General features: G+C 42.0%; 2 protein-coding genes and 1 long non-coding RNA gene across 7 annotated transcripts in view; 1 reads left to right on the forward strand and 2 right to left on the reverse strand.

The window, feature by feature from the left end:
• Positions 1-2,251: 2,251 nt before the first annotated feature.
• On the reverse strand, positions 2,252-3,876 carry LOC120433874. Its single transcript, XR_005608809.1, has 3 exons — positions 3,449-3,876; positions 2,493-2,577; positions 2,252-2,370 (listed from the first exon to the last, which is right to left on the reverse strand). It is a non-coding gene; the product is annotated as an uncharacterized LOC120433874 (long non-coding RNA).
• Positions 2,767-14,719, forward strand: cep83 (centrosomal protein 83). 4 transcript variants are annotated; one of them, XM_031735674.2, is made up of 16 exons: positions 2,767-2,887; positions 3,885-4,094; positions 4,273-4,423; positions 4,599-4,691; positions 5,680-5,811; positions 5,916-6,167; positions 6,286-6,417; positions 7,729-7,843; positions 8,089-8,233; positions 9,161-9,310; positions 9,596-9,671; positions 9,785-9,942; positions 10,386-10,515; positions 12,274-12,377; positions 12,855-13,044; positions 14,264-14,719. In XM_031735674.2, exons 2-16 carry the CDS (start codon positions 3,895-3,897, stop codon positions 14,387-14,389), a joined length of 2,154 nt encoding a protein of 717 aa, XP_031591534.1. In that variant the 5' UTR covers positions 2,767-2,887; positions 3,885-3,894; the 3' UTR covers positions 14,390-14,719. The 4 variants fall into 4 exon arrangements, with proteins under 4 accessions (XP_031591534.1, XP_031591535.1, XP_031591533.1 ...); XM_031735675.2 differs by lacking the exon at positions 2,767-2,887 and adding an exon at positions 2,891-2,939; XM_031735673.2 differs by lacking the exon at positions 2,767-2,887 and adding an exon at positions 2,973-3,058.
• The window catches only part of plxnc1 (plexin C1), a 45,366-nt gene continuing 44,106 nt past the window's right edge, over positions 14,477-15,736 (reverse strand). For both annotated transcript variants that reach the window (XM_039600831.1, XM_039600829.1), the window contains exon 31: positions 14,477-15,023. In XM_039600831.1, the coding sequence (XP_039456765.1) occupies positions 14,919-15,023 (105 nt within the window). In that variant the 3' untranslated portion in view covers positions 14,477-14,918. The remainder of the gene's footprint in view (positions 15,024-15,736) is intronic.

The raw sequence follows: 15,736 nt of genomic DNA on the forward strand, positions 1-15,736 counted from the left end.
GAACCTTCACAGACACCCTGATGGAGGTTATTTTGTGGGGCTCTGGTAGTGCTCCTCCCGTTCTTCCTAACACAGTGGAGCAGATGCCAGTCCTACTGACAGATTGATCGCCCTGCCCAGGGCCGTTTCTCAATTCTCAAGTACGCGAGTACTCGCCGAGAACGCACGGGAGTACGTACCCGCCGAGAACGCGAGCATGGACTCGCGATATGTACAATTGGAACACCTGCGTACGTGATGATGTCACAGGTCCGGAGTTTTTACTGCCGTCCCCTCTTAATTTAACTGTGAGTAACATGTGATGAAGCTTAACTTTAATCACAGCCAAACCGGTTTACTCAGGAACAAATAAAACACTGAAATAAACCAAACATTAACATTTAGAAGTGATCTAAGTGACTTATATATCATTTTTAACCTCAGTAGTGAAACCTCTATTAATAAAAATAGTGTACATGTACATACGTGTACATACCTTAATAAAAACAAGCAGGTGAGATGTTAGAACGCTTTTATTTCTATTTTAGTGGACACTCAATACTATAGACAGCTGCTGGGGTTTCTTTAACCTGAGTAGCGAGAAGACCGCGAGCGGGGGGTGGGGGTGAAAACGATGTGCCGGGAGTCCGCTGTTGAGTTTTGGACGAAATGCATTCTGGGATATTTAGCTGTACCAAGTCCACACCGATGCATGCTCGATAAAACGGGCGGAGCGAGAACACATCCGGGACTTTTTCGCGTTCTCGGCTTGATGCGTACTTCGAATTGGAACAGTACTTGGTCTCCGACTGATGACGTGTCACGAGTACACGAGAACGCAAGTACGCACAAGTACGCATATTGAGAAACGCCCCAGGTCTCTTCATGTAATGGCCCATCTCCTGGTAGCTCCTCCACACTCTTGAGACTGTACTGGTAGACACAGCGAACCCTCTTGCAATGGCACACATGGATGTTCTGGAAACCGAACTGCCTGTGTAATCTGAATGGGCTTCGGGTCATGCTGCCAGTAATGACACTTTAAAAAAACAAAAAGCTAAATTAGAAAAAAAAAAACAGCCAAGGGGCTTAAGGAAAAAGCAGTAGTCTTCAGACCAATGTTCTTTCTAGGAAAAGCTGACACTTGGAAGTATTGGTGTTGACCATTCTGGAGGTGGTCAAAGTGGCCAGAAGACAGAGGAAAAGGCCACAGGGAAGCTGGCAGTGAGTGAATGTCCCCTGCTGTTCTACTGCTCTATGCGCACGGTTCGCTTCAGAGACGATCATGGATCCTGCTGTATAAGAACCTCAGCAGGAAGAAGCGACAAACCAAACATATGAGAATGTTTTAAATACGGGTTTGGGGCTGTTTACATGAGAAAAGGGAAAGGCACTATCCCGTGAACCAAAGTGCATAAGCTCAGTAGGACTTAATGGACATTACAATCGGTGATTGTAATTTAAAACTCAGCACCTGCACACTCCAACACTGATACAGAATAAAACGACTCAACTACACAATCCTTGGTTATGGGCGCATAAAGGGGAGGGTAGTGGAGAAAGGTGGTCTCGAACCCCGGAATTTCGGTTGATAGCCCTTCGACCTAAGTGCTATGCCACTGCCACCCCGCAACTACCGCGGAGCAATCCTTTACTTGAAGGACAGCAGAGAGAGAGGCGTGGAGAAGCGCGGGAAAAAGGAACAATGTTGGGGACGTGACGCCTTGAAACTCGAGTTTTTCGCTGAAAGTGTCAGGGATGAAGATTTAGACAAAGACGCTGAAGGATCCGAGCAATGCTGTTTGTTGGAAGAACTGAAGTATCTGTGTGGATCATTCTGAAGAATCATCCACTGTACCAGTTTAACCGGGGAAGGTTGAAATCCATTTTCCAGCCTTTGTGTCCCTGATTTTGGAGTCAGAGATACAGTTTTCGCAAACGGCAGACGTGCGTGTGAAATCAGACAAGTTTATTTAGTTGATCTTTTAAACATAAGTACAACAGCGCTTCGCAGTGATTGACTGTGGGATTTTTAAGCCACTTTGAAAGTACAATAAACAACTTCTGTTCACTGCCAATACAGACATAAAACCATGGAGGCAGAAATGAGTAAACACCAATCAATAAAACATACAAATGAAAATTAAAATAATCTACTAATAAACGATCTGGGGACTAGACTTAAAAAACTATGCCGCAAACAGAGTTAAATAAATAGTTGTCATTATATACATTTGGTAATATAGGAAAAAAAGCACACAAAAAGTAGATGTTTTTCAATAATTAAATAATGAAAGTTTATTGATATATTTGCAACTATTTATAACTGTTTACAACAAAAAACGAGTGTTCCTTATGATCTCTTGCTAGTTTCTCGTCCTGTTCCTTTGTCTGCTGGACAGGAAAAGAAAGATTTTTTTATTAAAGCTTTTGCACTAAACTGTAAAAAATGCTGAAACAAGGACGCAACAAGCCATCATTGTGAAGTAACACAATGAACTCGGGCAGAGTACCTGAAGCTGCTGGTTTCTGCTGACGAGTTGTATCCCGTCTGCTTCTCCTTTATCACCAGCTTTATCACCAGCTTCGTTTCTAAATCTAAAATTAAAATACAGATATATATTGGTGCCTCAGAATGTATATAAAAGACCGATACATTAAAAGGCTGAGATTCCCGATGCTATGTTTATGTGTAATGTGTTTGCTTATGTCGGTAAATAGACGGTAGGGAACATGATTAATGATAATTCCTTTAGAAAAAAAAAGTGTCGTGCAAGTTGGACTCAATCTCGCGAGAAATACGTTGGGAAACACTACCCATGACCCCACAGTTTGTAGTTTACAGATTAGCTAGCTAGCAAAACAAATAGCTAATAAGGAAGTAAGAAAAAAGTCTCAGACTCGGGAGGTAAGTGTTGTTCGGCAACCACCTTCTCACATCTGGGGAAAATACTGTAACGGTACTTTATGGGTTTCTATTCCGTCGCTACAACTACAAATGTGCAAGAACGTCTGCTTAATATTACCCATGTTAGTAAGTTAGAGCTAGCATTGTACATTGGTACATGGCCAACCAAAGGTAGGTTGTGGACAACAGCTTAAAGAACCGCGTTAGATTGATTTCAGTGACGTCTGTTTTCGTTAGAAATGTAGCTAGAATGCCAGTGTTAATCATGGGCAGTGAAGCACAGTATTTTCACAGACGACAAAAAGAAAACGGCGGAAGTAGTGAGTGTCCGATAACGGACGCACTGAAGTGGCTAGGCGGCTAGTTAGCATGTCTTGCGGCGCGATATTTAAAATCAACGCTGGACAATGTTATCAAAAACCAGGGGAACATGTTTAGAAATATAATACAATGACAATAGAATTTGTAATATTAGCTGTAGCTGTTGTGTACAGAGCTAATTTCGAAGACCTTTCACCAACTATCAGAGTGAGCATGAATATTGTTTGTGTTATACTTCACTGAAGTGAGCGACGTTCATGGTTCCGCTATATTCATTTCTTTAATTTCTGACCAACTGGCAATAGTCTGAAATGATTTTAGGATTAGTCGGGGTGCTTGAGGCTGAAGTGATGTAGCAGTGGCAATCACGGCCCCCTGGTATCCACAGCAGAGCCAGCAGCCAGCTAATCACTTGAGACAGATGCAGAGCTTTCAATGCTAAGAGGCTGTGATTTTAATAAGTAGCTGGGGGGGTTCTTCTTAAAGCCACCATGGTTACTAACTGACAACAAAGCCACCAAGTCATCTCTGGCTTTACTACACTGCAGGCAGTTTTATTACCATTACAAAGGCATAGATTTTTGAAAACCTGTGTTCCTTTGCTTGGTTTACCCAGCCTTTTAAAATTTTATTTATTTAATTTTTGTCTCTTCTTGTTTTGGGATCGTTCCTGTAGAGGAGGTGAGATGACCTCCTCCACCCTTGGTCAGTCGGCTCCTCATCTGCCAAACTTGGAACCAGGGATGGGGAAGCCCGCGGCCATGCTGGGGTTGTCAACTGAATTGGGGGGAGCAGAGATGGAGCTGCAGAAGATGCTGATCGATGAGAGGATGAAGAGTGAGAACCACAGGAAAAATTACCAGACATTAAAGGCGGAACATACCAGGTGAAAACAAATTTTATTCGATACTTAATGACACTATATGTCTGTGTAGGGATCACTTGGAAACAAAATGCCATCTTCTTACCAACACTGCTAAAAATGGGGAAACTTTAGAGAGGACAAAAGATAAGAGAGAAAATGTGTCAAATTTTAGTTATTCTCTTGTTTGTCTGTTGTGCAGCCTGCATGATGAGTACACACGGGCACAGGCTGAGCTGAAGCGCCTGCTGAGTGACAAACAATCTGAACAGGAGAAACTGCAACTGCTGTTGGCCGAGCTGCGTGGAGAGCTGCTGGACAAAGCCAGGGAGCTGGAAGAGCTTCGTCTGCAGGTACACCACCCCCAAGATCAGGGGAAGTCTTAGATAGTGAAGCTTAACGTTCCTGCTTTTATTCCCTGTAAGATTTGCACATTCCTAAATATTAAAGACACCCAAATAAAGTGACATTTATTTCTCATCATAGTCTTTCTGGATGAAAACGTTTGTGTGCATATGTGTTGAAAAGGTGATGACCCCTCAACGGTTGGAGTTGCTCAGAGCTCAGGTGCAACAGGAGATGGAGGCTCCAGTCAGAGACAGATTCAACAAGCTGGAGGAGGTCAGGCACTCTGATTAGTTTTTTGTAAATGAAAGAGAAACAACTTTGCAAAATCCCGAGATGTTCAGAAGAGAAAACAAGAAAGGCATAAAAATATATTTATTTTATAGCTTGAAAAATGTCATTCAAAGGTCTGAGCTGCCATTATTATAATTAATATATCTGGTTAAGGCACTCAAAAGCGTCACGTTAGTAAAAAAATGAATAAATGATCCAAGCTAAACTGAAAGTAACAGCCATTTCATTTCCAGTACAACATCTGCAATAAACTCATAGTCATACACTGGGGTTGGATTTATATACAGCATGCATGAAGCAAGACATTAAAACTGCACAAGGGAGTAGGTCTGTGCTTGTAGTCCATATTCAGGATATAAGATTGGATTGGATTTATATAGCGCTTTTCAAGGCGCCCAAAGCGCTTTACAATGCCTTTATTCATTCAAGCTACGGTTGTAGCCACAGCTGCTCTGGGGCAGACTGACAGAGGCGAGGCTGCCATATCGCGCCATCGGCCCCTCTGGCCAACACCAGTAGGCGGTAGGGTAAAGTGTCTTGCCTAAGGACACAACGACCAGGACAGAAAGGCTGGGGATCGAACCGGCGACCTTCCGGTTACAGGTGCGCTTCCCAACCCCCTGAGCCACGGTCGCTCTGGGGGTTGGGGGTAGTTTAATGACAGCATCCAGTGTTGCTTTAAGCAGCCCGGTGTGAGTGCATTAGGATTTTCTTTTCCTAAGTCCTGATGATGACATTATCACATTTTTATTTTATTTCACAATGTACACCCACAACCCTGAATACTGTTGATGATAATGCACGTGACTAAATGGCCAAAAATGGGTTATAGTGAAGAATGAAATTGCTGGGCTATTTAGCACTTCTACTGAATCTGTCCATATAAAGTCCATAGCAACAAGAGTTTTAAAGGTCCTTTTAAAGTCATAGTAAAGGGAAGAGCAGCTAATTTCCATGTTCTTTCTTCTAGGAGACGGAGAAGTACAGGTCTGAGTACAACAAACTGCGGTATGAGTACACATTTCTCAAGTCCCAGTTTGACCATCAGAGAGAGGAACACACTCGTGTGCTGGAGGAAAGGAAAATCCGCTATGAGGCGGAGGTGGGCTGGTTCGTGTGCAGTAAGCGGTGGCATGATTTTAATTTGTTGTGACTCACCCACGTCTAAATAAACAAGTTCTTAAACTTGTATTATTGTACTATCAGGTCTCCCGTCTGGAGAAGGACAGAGAGGAGCTGGTGGCTCAGTATCAAGGTTCAGATGCGCTGCGTGATGGGAAACGAGTAGAGGCTCTTCTGAGAGAGAAAGCTCAGCTCCACCTGCGGCTGAAGGGGTTGGAGACAGAGGTGGCCGAGCTTAGAGCCCAGAAGGAAAATTCGGGTCAGCAGGCTGAGAATGTCCAGCGCATCCAGATCAGACAGCTGACAGAGTCTCAGGCTGCACTGAAGTCACTGGAGGTGGCTCATTTCATGTCATTATAATAAATGTAGCTGCAGAGTGATCAGATTTCCTTTTTTGGCAGTATTTGTGTTCATTATAACTGATGGATCTGATTGGTTGATGATGGTGTGACAGGCGGAGCGCCAGTCGTTGCGTCTGCAGCTGGAGCGCATGGAGAGCGAGCTTCACCAGAGCCATGAGCAGAACAGCCAGCTCACCGGGAGACTGCACAAAGCTGAGAGAGAGGTCAGCTCTCTCACCTCTCAGGTACACTGTTCTTTGACCTCTGACTCTGAACTCTGACAGTGGACAGTGTTGGGGAGTAACGGAATACATGTACCGGCGTTCAGATTTAAAATACAAAATATGAGTAACTGTATTCCGTTACAATTACCGTTTAAAAGGGTGGTATTCAGAATACAGTTACTTTATTGAAATAAATGGATTACATGGTGGTCTTTTCCTGTTTTATGTATTAGGGTATGCCCTCTCTATTTTTGGTAATTCCACGCCAGTGGAAACCCAAACAAAACACGCATAAGAGGCTCTAATGCCTGTGTCTCAATCTCGCGGCCCATGTCACCCCTACTTATGGCCCGCATAATGACATGAAGAAATATTTTTAAAAATTATTTAATATGAAGGCAATAGGCAGAGTGTTACAGGCATAGCCCTAAAGAATGTAGCCTCATGGGCAGTGTAGTCCGTGCTGCAGGGAGAAAAAGGAGAGTTGAAAAGTACGAGTTGTCACTGAGCAGAAACGGGAGATGGAAGCATGTAAATATAATAATAACCACTGCAGCCAAAAAGAGTGAGAGCCTTGCAACGAGTCTCTCTTTCTCTCGCTAGCAAAGTTGACCCAGACAACAAAGTAAAGCTAGTTTTCGGCTACGAGCCCGACACGGAACCCGAGGTATTAGCCAGAGGTCCCGTTACTACGGTTCAGAGCAGCGTACCTGTTTTATATACGCGCGGAATAGTTTTCTATAGGAGATCGCTGCAAAAAGTGCAGCCTTAGCTAATGTCCACCCTACTGTTACTTATTTTATGTTAAGATTTAAAAGTCTAGTTGGTATTGGTATGGTGAGTATCCTTCAGTAATAGTAAAAAAATCACACAGCAATAGTACATTCATGTAGTTGTAAAAAGCATGATTATAAATTAAGTAATCCAAAGTATTCAGAATATGTTACTCTAATTGAGTAACGTAAGGGAATACATTACAAAATACATTTTGGGGCATGTATTCTGTAATCTGTAGTGGAATACATTTTAAAAGTAACCTTCCCAACACTGACAATGCAAAAGTGAAAGAGACTAGACTGTTTTCCAAAATATTACTTCAAACTTGTTATCTGGACATGAAAAGTTCATGACTATAATCTCAAACAGCATTTTTTGAATGTTTAGTCAAATTATGGCTTCATGGGAGAGAACACCCAAATCCTCTCCATTAATATGTCATTTTATGCTCACGATTTTTAGCAGAAGAATGTTGTGATGTCTCGCTATTTACATTTGTGTTAAGAAGTTTTTTGGGAAAAATAAAGGGCTATCTGACTTGTTTTTGTGCATCAGATTGAAAGCCTGAAGCATTCACATAAGCTGGAAATAGCCAGCGTCAAACTGGAGTGTTCACGTTCTAAAGGGGAGGTGGAGAGAGAGAGAGACACCCTGCAGGGACAGATTGATGGTATGGGTCTCTTCCCTTCTTTTCAGATTGATCCAGCTCTCTCACGTAAAAATGCATGCCAGAAATATGCAAGAAAACTGTCTACATACCCCACTTTAACCTGACTCTGTATTGTAAAAGCCTGAAAACCATACGGATAGTTTATGTTTCCTGAGATAAAGAAGAGCTCTCATGGAAAATAAATCTATTCATTCTCTAAGACTGGAAAGCTTTTATCACCCTCAATCCCTGTAACTCTGTCTCAGGTCTGCAGGCAGACGTGGAGGTGCTAAATGCAGCGGTAGAACGACACAAGGAAGTCCTGGTGGAAAAGGAGAGGGAGATGGTCAGAAGGGTGCAGTCTGCTCGAGAGGAAGAGTTCCGTAAGATGGCAGCCTTGCATGAGGAAAAGTGAGAGTTGCCTTCATATGTCCGATGTGTGATCTGGATGTATTCTTGCAGTTTGAATCCACCTGTTAACAATGTTACACCATCAGTTATTGAAGCTTCCTTGTTTGTTGATCTCACCCTGTGCGCAAGAAAATGCTAATTTCCTGTTTTAAGACCGGATGTAGGGTTGTACATCTCCAGTAGCTTTATTTTGCGGTCAATTGCTCGCGTTAAGTTACAAAGAGCAGAAAGTGGGAACACTAACCATTGCTGTGTCATAAAAAAAAAATCAAATGATCAATTTTGACGTTTGAAGAGTGTAGATCGATTGGTTGTTTACATCACTCAACACAAGCAGAACTGCATTACAAAATCAGAAGACCCATCGTTCACGTTCAGAAGCACGTCTTTGTTTAGTGACAGTTCCTATGATTTAAACAAGCAAATGCTCAGCATTCAAACTACAGGTGAACAATAGTCAAAGGTTCCCCCGTTATGTCAGTATCAGCTAGTCAAGTACACACCTACACAGCATGTCAACAAACTGTGAAAAAAAGCCACAGAAAAAAATAAATGAATGATTGCTGGTAAGGGTCTCTATATATTAGTATTTACGAAGGGTATGTTGTTTACAAGTAAACAAATACTGAGAAATATAACATTTTAATCCTTTCTCTCTTTTGCTCCGAGGCGCAGGGGGAAAATATCGACAAGTCGATGTACATCATGTACAAATATATTCAGTAAATGCCCAAGAAATCTTGAGAAATGTAAATCGCCGCTTGATTCATCCATTTGGTTGACTTGTTTTGGAAAACCAGACCATAAACAAGGAGCAAATATCACACCGGAAACAAAGCGCTATACAGGAGTTTCCCCACCGAAAGTAGCATATGCTAAGGTGCACAGAGTCTATCTCACCCCTTTTCTTCAATTTGATGTTGCTAGGTTAGAGTTGGAGAACCATCTTGCAGCACTAGAACAGCAGAGGGTGCTGCATGATGCCTCAGATCAAGCCCAGAAGGAGGAGTGGGAGGAGCGACTCCGCAGCACCCAGCAGGGTGAAGAGACAGCACGCAGAGAGCTGCAAAACCTGAGGTCAGGTTTGTGCTGCAAAACCACCACAGTTGCATTAGTAAGAGGGCAAAACTGGGACATGAGGAGTAGCTGTATGTTATCTGAAACTTGCATAAAAGTAGAACTGAGGTTGTGAGATGTTGAACTTTCTATGATTGATCTTGATTTTCTTTTTATCATCTTTCAGTTTCTGTTCCTATTTTGTGGTCAGCTACTAAAATATGTGTCAGGCGTAGAACCTGGGGACTTTTTTTCTTGCTTTTTTAATGTTGTTTATGTCTGATACCTTTTTAATTTATCTCATAGGACTAAGTTACAGCACCAGAGCTCACAGCTTGAGGAGCTGGAGAGGCAGAAAGCAGAAATTGCTGCTCTGCAGCAAGTAAGACACAAACAGAAAGTCTTATTTGGACACTAGACAAACAAAAAAACCCAAAACAAACAATGGTAGTTTTTATGCCTGCAGTAATAATTACTGTTTGTTTGACAATACAGCAAATCCAGGAACTTGGTGTGCAGATGGAGGCGCTGTCTCACTCTGAAAGTGACCTGATGGAGACGAACCGACGACTGAGAGAAACACTGGACAGAGTGAGGGAGGAGCTGAGGACAGCCCGGGCACAGGCAGAGAGGAGCCAGCACGAGGCAGAGAGGTACACCCGCACAGTTGCCCAGTCTAACACAGGGATGTTAAGCTCATTTTACACGGTAGGCCACATATAGCCCACTTTGAAGAGGACCAACCAGTGAAACGCCCCGTTCTCTCAGTGTAAAGAATTCTTAACTACACATTTAATCCCTGAGGTAGTTTGTTATAATGTATGCAACAATACATCTCAGTTTTTCTACATGATAAAGAAAAGTCTTACAGCGCGACTATCTGCTCTCAAATTGTAAGAAAGAACTAAGACGACTAATGGGAGTCTTTGGCGGACTTAGTGTGGCTCCCAGACCTTATGTTTGACAACCCTGGTTTAACATGTACTCACTTTCATATGGCACTTTTCAAGTCTGAGTGACCACTCAAAACATTTTAACATGAAATTAGTGGCTTTCCGCTCCTTTCACATCCTCCTTCTGTCTGTTCCTTCCGCAGGTTGGTGGAGGAGCGTCGTATCGAGTGGTTGGAGGAGAAGCACAAGCTGCAGGAGCGAGAGGCTGAGCTGCAACAGAAATATTCTCAGGTCAAAGACAAGCTGCAGAGGGCAGCGGTGGCCCAAAAGAAGGTACCGCTTCTTCATTTGCTGCCTTTTACGGCACACCCTGGCAAAAACAGTAAAATCACTACATGTGGATTATGATCATTCAAGTCCTAACCTTGAGACACACAACACATCGCAGATATGACACAATTTTTTTGTTTATCAGCTGAAAATTCTGGCTTTATTAAACATTATTCAAAAAGTAAAAAAAAAAAATCATTAATGTTTGAGCCACAGCGATCGTGGCTCAAGAGTTGGGAGTTCGCCTTGTAATTGGAAGGTTGCCGGTTCGAGCCCCGGCTTGGACAGTCTCGGTCGTTGTGTCCTTGGGCAAGACACTTCACCCGTTGCCTACTGGTGGTGGTCAGAGGGCCCGGTGGCGCCAGTGTCCGGCAGCCTTGCCTCTGTCAGTGCGCCCCAGGGTGGCTGTGGCTACAATGTAGCTTGCCATCACCAGTGTGTGAATGTGTGGGTGACTGGATATGTAAAGCTTTGGGGTCCTTAGGGACTAGTAAAGCGCTATATAAATACAGGCCATTTACCATTTTTGTTTCCCGATCAAGTGAAGCACAAAATGATGTAATTGTCCTTTAATTTTCAGTACTAAAACAAAACCTGCACAAAACTGAATAAGCAACACAGTCTGCAGTTAACAGAGTTTGCAGTTGTTAACAGGCTTCTGCACCTGGCTGTGTTAAAGGAAGCATGGGCCGAGCTAGAAAACTGTCTGTCGTAACATGAAAAATGCTCATATAGTTCCTGCAAGAAGGGAATCGGTTGGCTGTTCAATCTGCTGTGTCTGAAATTTTGAGCATGTGTCAGCAAAACTAAAAGGAAGGAAAACGTTTAGTTAACTGGTAAATGTCAAAGCATCAGAACAGAAAAGCGAAAGAAGTGTGCCTTTTGGAAACAGAAAATGTGCAACAAAAGAAGTGAAAAACAAATGTAAAAAAAAAAAAGGAATCGATTTTTGTGACAGAACTGATTTAAAAAAAAAAAAAAAAAAAAAAGCTGAATTACGTGATTTGTGTCATTAGTCATGGATGACTGGACGAAAGCAGTGAATCTGTGTTAGCCAAGGAGGTGAGGCTGATGAAACTTTTTTATTTCCTGATGTTGTTCAGATGTATCTTGTAAACCACATTTCCCCACTCATGTGTTATAAAAGTGAACATGTGGGCGTCATTACCTCAGCAGTAAATGTACAGGAGGGTTTTTCTCATTTAACAGATAGGAAGTAGGTTTGCTGCACAAGTTGTATTGATGCATGAACAAAGATGGTTTTAAAGCTTCTGTTGATGCAGGCAGACCAACGTAATCCAATAGAAAAATCATGGCTGAAGTTAGGAAAGAAATTTTTTTTTAAAAAAACATTCCAGTTTTTTTGTATCTGTGTTCTTCAATTCAATTCAATTCAATTCAATTTTATTTATATAGCGCCAAATCACAACAAAAGTCGTTCTTTAAAACAAAAGGAAAAACACAAAAATCTGTCATTAATGACATAATTTTCCTCCCTGAGATGCGAGTCCATAGTGATTTCCAGGGGTTGCACGTGCATAGGTCCACATGCTTTTAACTGTTTTTTTTGTTTGTTTGTTTGTTTTTTTTAGAGATTTGTTTGTGCTGTTTTTCAGTCATAAATCAACATTTTTAACACACATGTTCACAAGAAGACTTGAGGACCTTTTAATGTTTGTTTGCACTTTAACATTGTTAGGAGTTTTAACAGAGAAAGCAGCTAATCTATCTGTGTGTCTGTCTGTGTCTGTGTGTGTTTAGAGAAAAACGCTGACAGAGAACAAAGAGAAGAAACTGCAGGATAAAATCCAGTTGCTGGAGGCCAAGATTGAGGAGCTGGAACTGGAAGCTGCTGCAGTCAAAAAGTAAATGTGATCGCCTTTTTTAAAAACTGCAGCCTGGAGAATGTAACTCGGGTTGCTTTGTTTTTATTTTTGACAAGATGATTTCTGTAACAGTGGCCCTATTAGATTGTAGTTTTATTGAACACTACTCCTCCAAACACAAAAAGCCACTGTATAACACCAGAGGAGTAATTGACAACTTAACTTTTAGCCGAAACCGGATTTGCTCAGTTCGGCACCAATGCATCTGCCAAGTTTGAAGTCGTATGGCTCAGTGTTTGCCAATTTGGAGAAGAACACGGAATCATTTCAGATTTCTTATTAGTGTGAAGATGATGTGTTCAAATCGACTTTTGAGACACAGAACTCTACTGTTTCACTAGGAAATGGCTCACAATATGGATTTTTTAAATTTTTTATTTTTTTGGCCTTGTATGATGAAGCCACACTGAGTTTACGGTGGTTCGATGTCAATCTGCTCTTTTCTCTCTTGTCCAGGCGTTCATTGTTCTCACAGGAGCAAGCTCAAGTGAACAAACGGCTGAAGGAGCTGCAGAGGCGTCACAATGAGTTTCGGCGCCTCCTGCTTGGCGGTCAGGGCCCCGTTAGTGCAGGCCCTGCGTTCCTGACCTCTTCACAGGCCCCCTTCGTCCTCCTCGGGTCTGAGGGACAGTTTGCTAACAACCCAGTAAGCGTCTTGTACACTCATCCTACAGAGAGAAAATTGTACAATGAAGCCCCGGTGTGACATTGAAATTGAAGAAACATTAATCAGAGTAAATCATGGTGAAAAACCTACAGCCCCACAGCGGGTTTGATGACAGCTTGAACAATCTACATAAGCTGAACAGCTTCACCGCTGAAAAACCAAGGGTGGAGTTTATGCAGCAAAGTGTGAATGCGCTCACAGGAAATGAGGTTTATGTGTGAGATTTAAAATTTTACTGATTAAATAATCTTGTGGCCTTAGTTGTCCATTGTGAATATTTTAAAGAACTACTTCGCTCTCATAATGAGGAGGTGAATATACTAGACCGTCTTACTTCAAATGTCTCTCAAACACCTTTCATTGAAACCATTTCTGATGAGGCTCCATCAGGCAGTAGGTGGATGTAAACATCTGAAAATCATCTCTGCAAATCACCCCGCTGGTTTTGGGTTTTCATAAATTCAACTAGAGAAATAGGAACAGATTGTGTCTTTGTGACCGGGTGCTAGTAACAAAGTCACTAATGATACAGTTTTAGAATGGGTTTCTTTGCTATATTATCTGTTCACAAAGTGCTTCATCTCTTTGGTTAGAATCCTTTTTTTGCTTGAATGATTCAGAGCTCAGTGTTAAACGGCTTAACCAACATTTCTTTGAAAGAGCTTCAGAAAGCCTGTGGAACTGTTGCTGTGGCTTCAGACTGTTGCCCAGTACTGCCGATTATTATAATGGCCTGTTTATCCATTCTTTCTGAGGCAGCTGTGGCTCGGGAGGTTCTCCGTGTCCACTATAGGTATATAGGATTGATGAACATATATGTGATTGGATGAAAAGTGCTATGAGTGGTCAGAGTAGTAAAGCACTATATCAGTACCAGTCCATTTACACTGACAGGCCATAGAGAGTGCACTGGCAGGCTACTAACACATTGTGATGAGAATGCTCATATTAACTCGACTTTTCTGGCTCATGGTGGATTTTAGGATTCATTTTAAAACTGCAGACAGAGCACCTAATGAAGAGTCTAGTGCTTGTTCTCCTGAAACACACTGCTGCTTGCATTCTGCGAACACAGGATCGGAATTGTTAATGCTTCAAGCTGTGTTCAGTTGACTCTGTAGCAGAGTTCATGTAGCAGTCTCTATAATGTTATAACTTCTCCTTGCCTCTCTTTCTTTGCCTCGCATCCTTCTCTCAGGAGGATCATGGTTCGGAATTCTCTCTGTTGCGTCAGAGGCTGGAGAATCTGGAAAGTGCCCAGCAGCAGCAGTTGGAGGAACTGGGCTCTCTGGTACAAAGATCGGAGCACCACACCCCAGCCTGAACTCTGACACTGTTTCTACTTCCCAGGGGACTTCAAGTACGAGCACAGTTTGAGATGACATCCTGCTTTCAAATTAAGCAGACTGTGTTTTTATAAAAATAAAACATTTATTGGAAGAATTCCACATTTTATATGTCTAAAATGTGATGCCTTGGCACCTTTTCACATGATATCCTCAGGGCTGGATTTTGTAATAAGAATCTTGTTTACATTTGTTATAAAGCCATTGTGTTGAGGGAAAAATACAGAGGAGTCATACATATGACACTACGGACTACATTGCACAATGATGATACAGACTTGAACTGTATTAAAATATTTGTACATTAACCTTGTGTCTGACATGTCTTTGGCTGGAATCATTGTGCATTTGGGGTTATGAGTTGTTTTAACAACAATTACTCCACTTGTGAAGAAAGTGAAAGTCCATCAGATACAAAAAACTTTCAGTAAACGAAACATCCTCTGTGAGGTTCACACTGTTGCTTGATATTCACAGCTTATTCCTATTAGAGAAAGGACAGATGGTTCAACTCCAGGAGCAGCTTTTCAGTCCATCAAATGATTGCTTTACATGTTGTAGCTGCTCCTTCAGCTCAGCAGGGACTCCGTTCTCGTCCAGTTTCTGCTTGATCTGTAAAAAAGCCAGAAGAAAGGGGACACAGACACCTTAGAAAATACAGTGTTTAAAGTGTCATTTAAACCTCAGTATAAAAAGCTGATGTACAAAAAACTCGTCTTAATAAGCCTTTAACTGTAAAATATTTCAGAGCACAAAAGTAGGAACAATTTAACTTGTTAGCCCGTGTCTCTGGAATGTTTTTTGAAGAAGGCATTGAGGTCTCTTAAAATGGCCTGAAGCGTTAACAGTAAACAAAATCTGTTTTTAAAAAGTGCTGCTCTGCACCCGAGAACAGGAAATAACCCGATAAAGTCAGAAGGTCTGCACACATTTCCTCTGCAGGCGCAGCCTCGTGTGTCACCAGGTTTCACAAGTGTCACTAATGTCAACATCTTAGTCCAAGGGAAAGCAAATAAGATGTGAATTATGGAGGGCCAGTTCTGTTATTTCTAACATTTTGTAGTGATCAGAGTATTTTGATAACATATTGCCATTTATCCCCCCCCCCTTTTCTTTTTAAGCTTTGGCCAATTTTTGTTGCAACCACTGTTTTCTGTAGTGTGACCCTAGCCTTAGTGGGAACTGTGCTCCCATCTAGCTCTCTCAGCTTGATTGACATTTGCCAGAGAACACCAGAACGGCCACTGGTTCCCCTCTGACTGATGGGGCAAATGGCAAACCTGAATGGGCTGCAGCTACGCAGTGAAGCTACCAATAGTGACACA

Source organism: Oreochromis aureus, linkage group 17 (genome assembly GCF_013358895.1).
Source record: "Oreochromis aureus strain Israel breed Guangdong linkage group 17, ZZ_aureus, whole genome shotgun sequence".
NCBI lineage: Eukaryota > Metazoa > Chordata > Actinopteri > Cichliformes > Cichlidae > Oreochromis > Oreochromis aureus.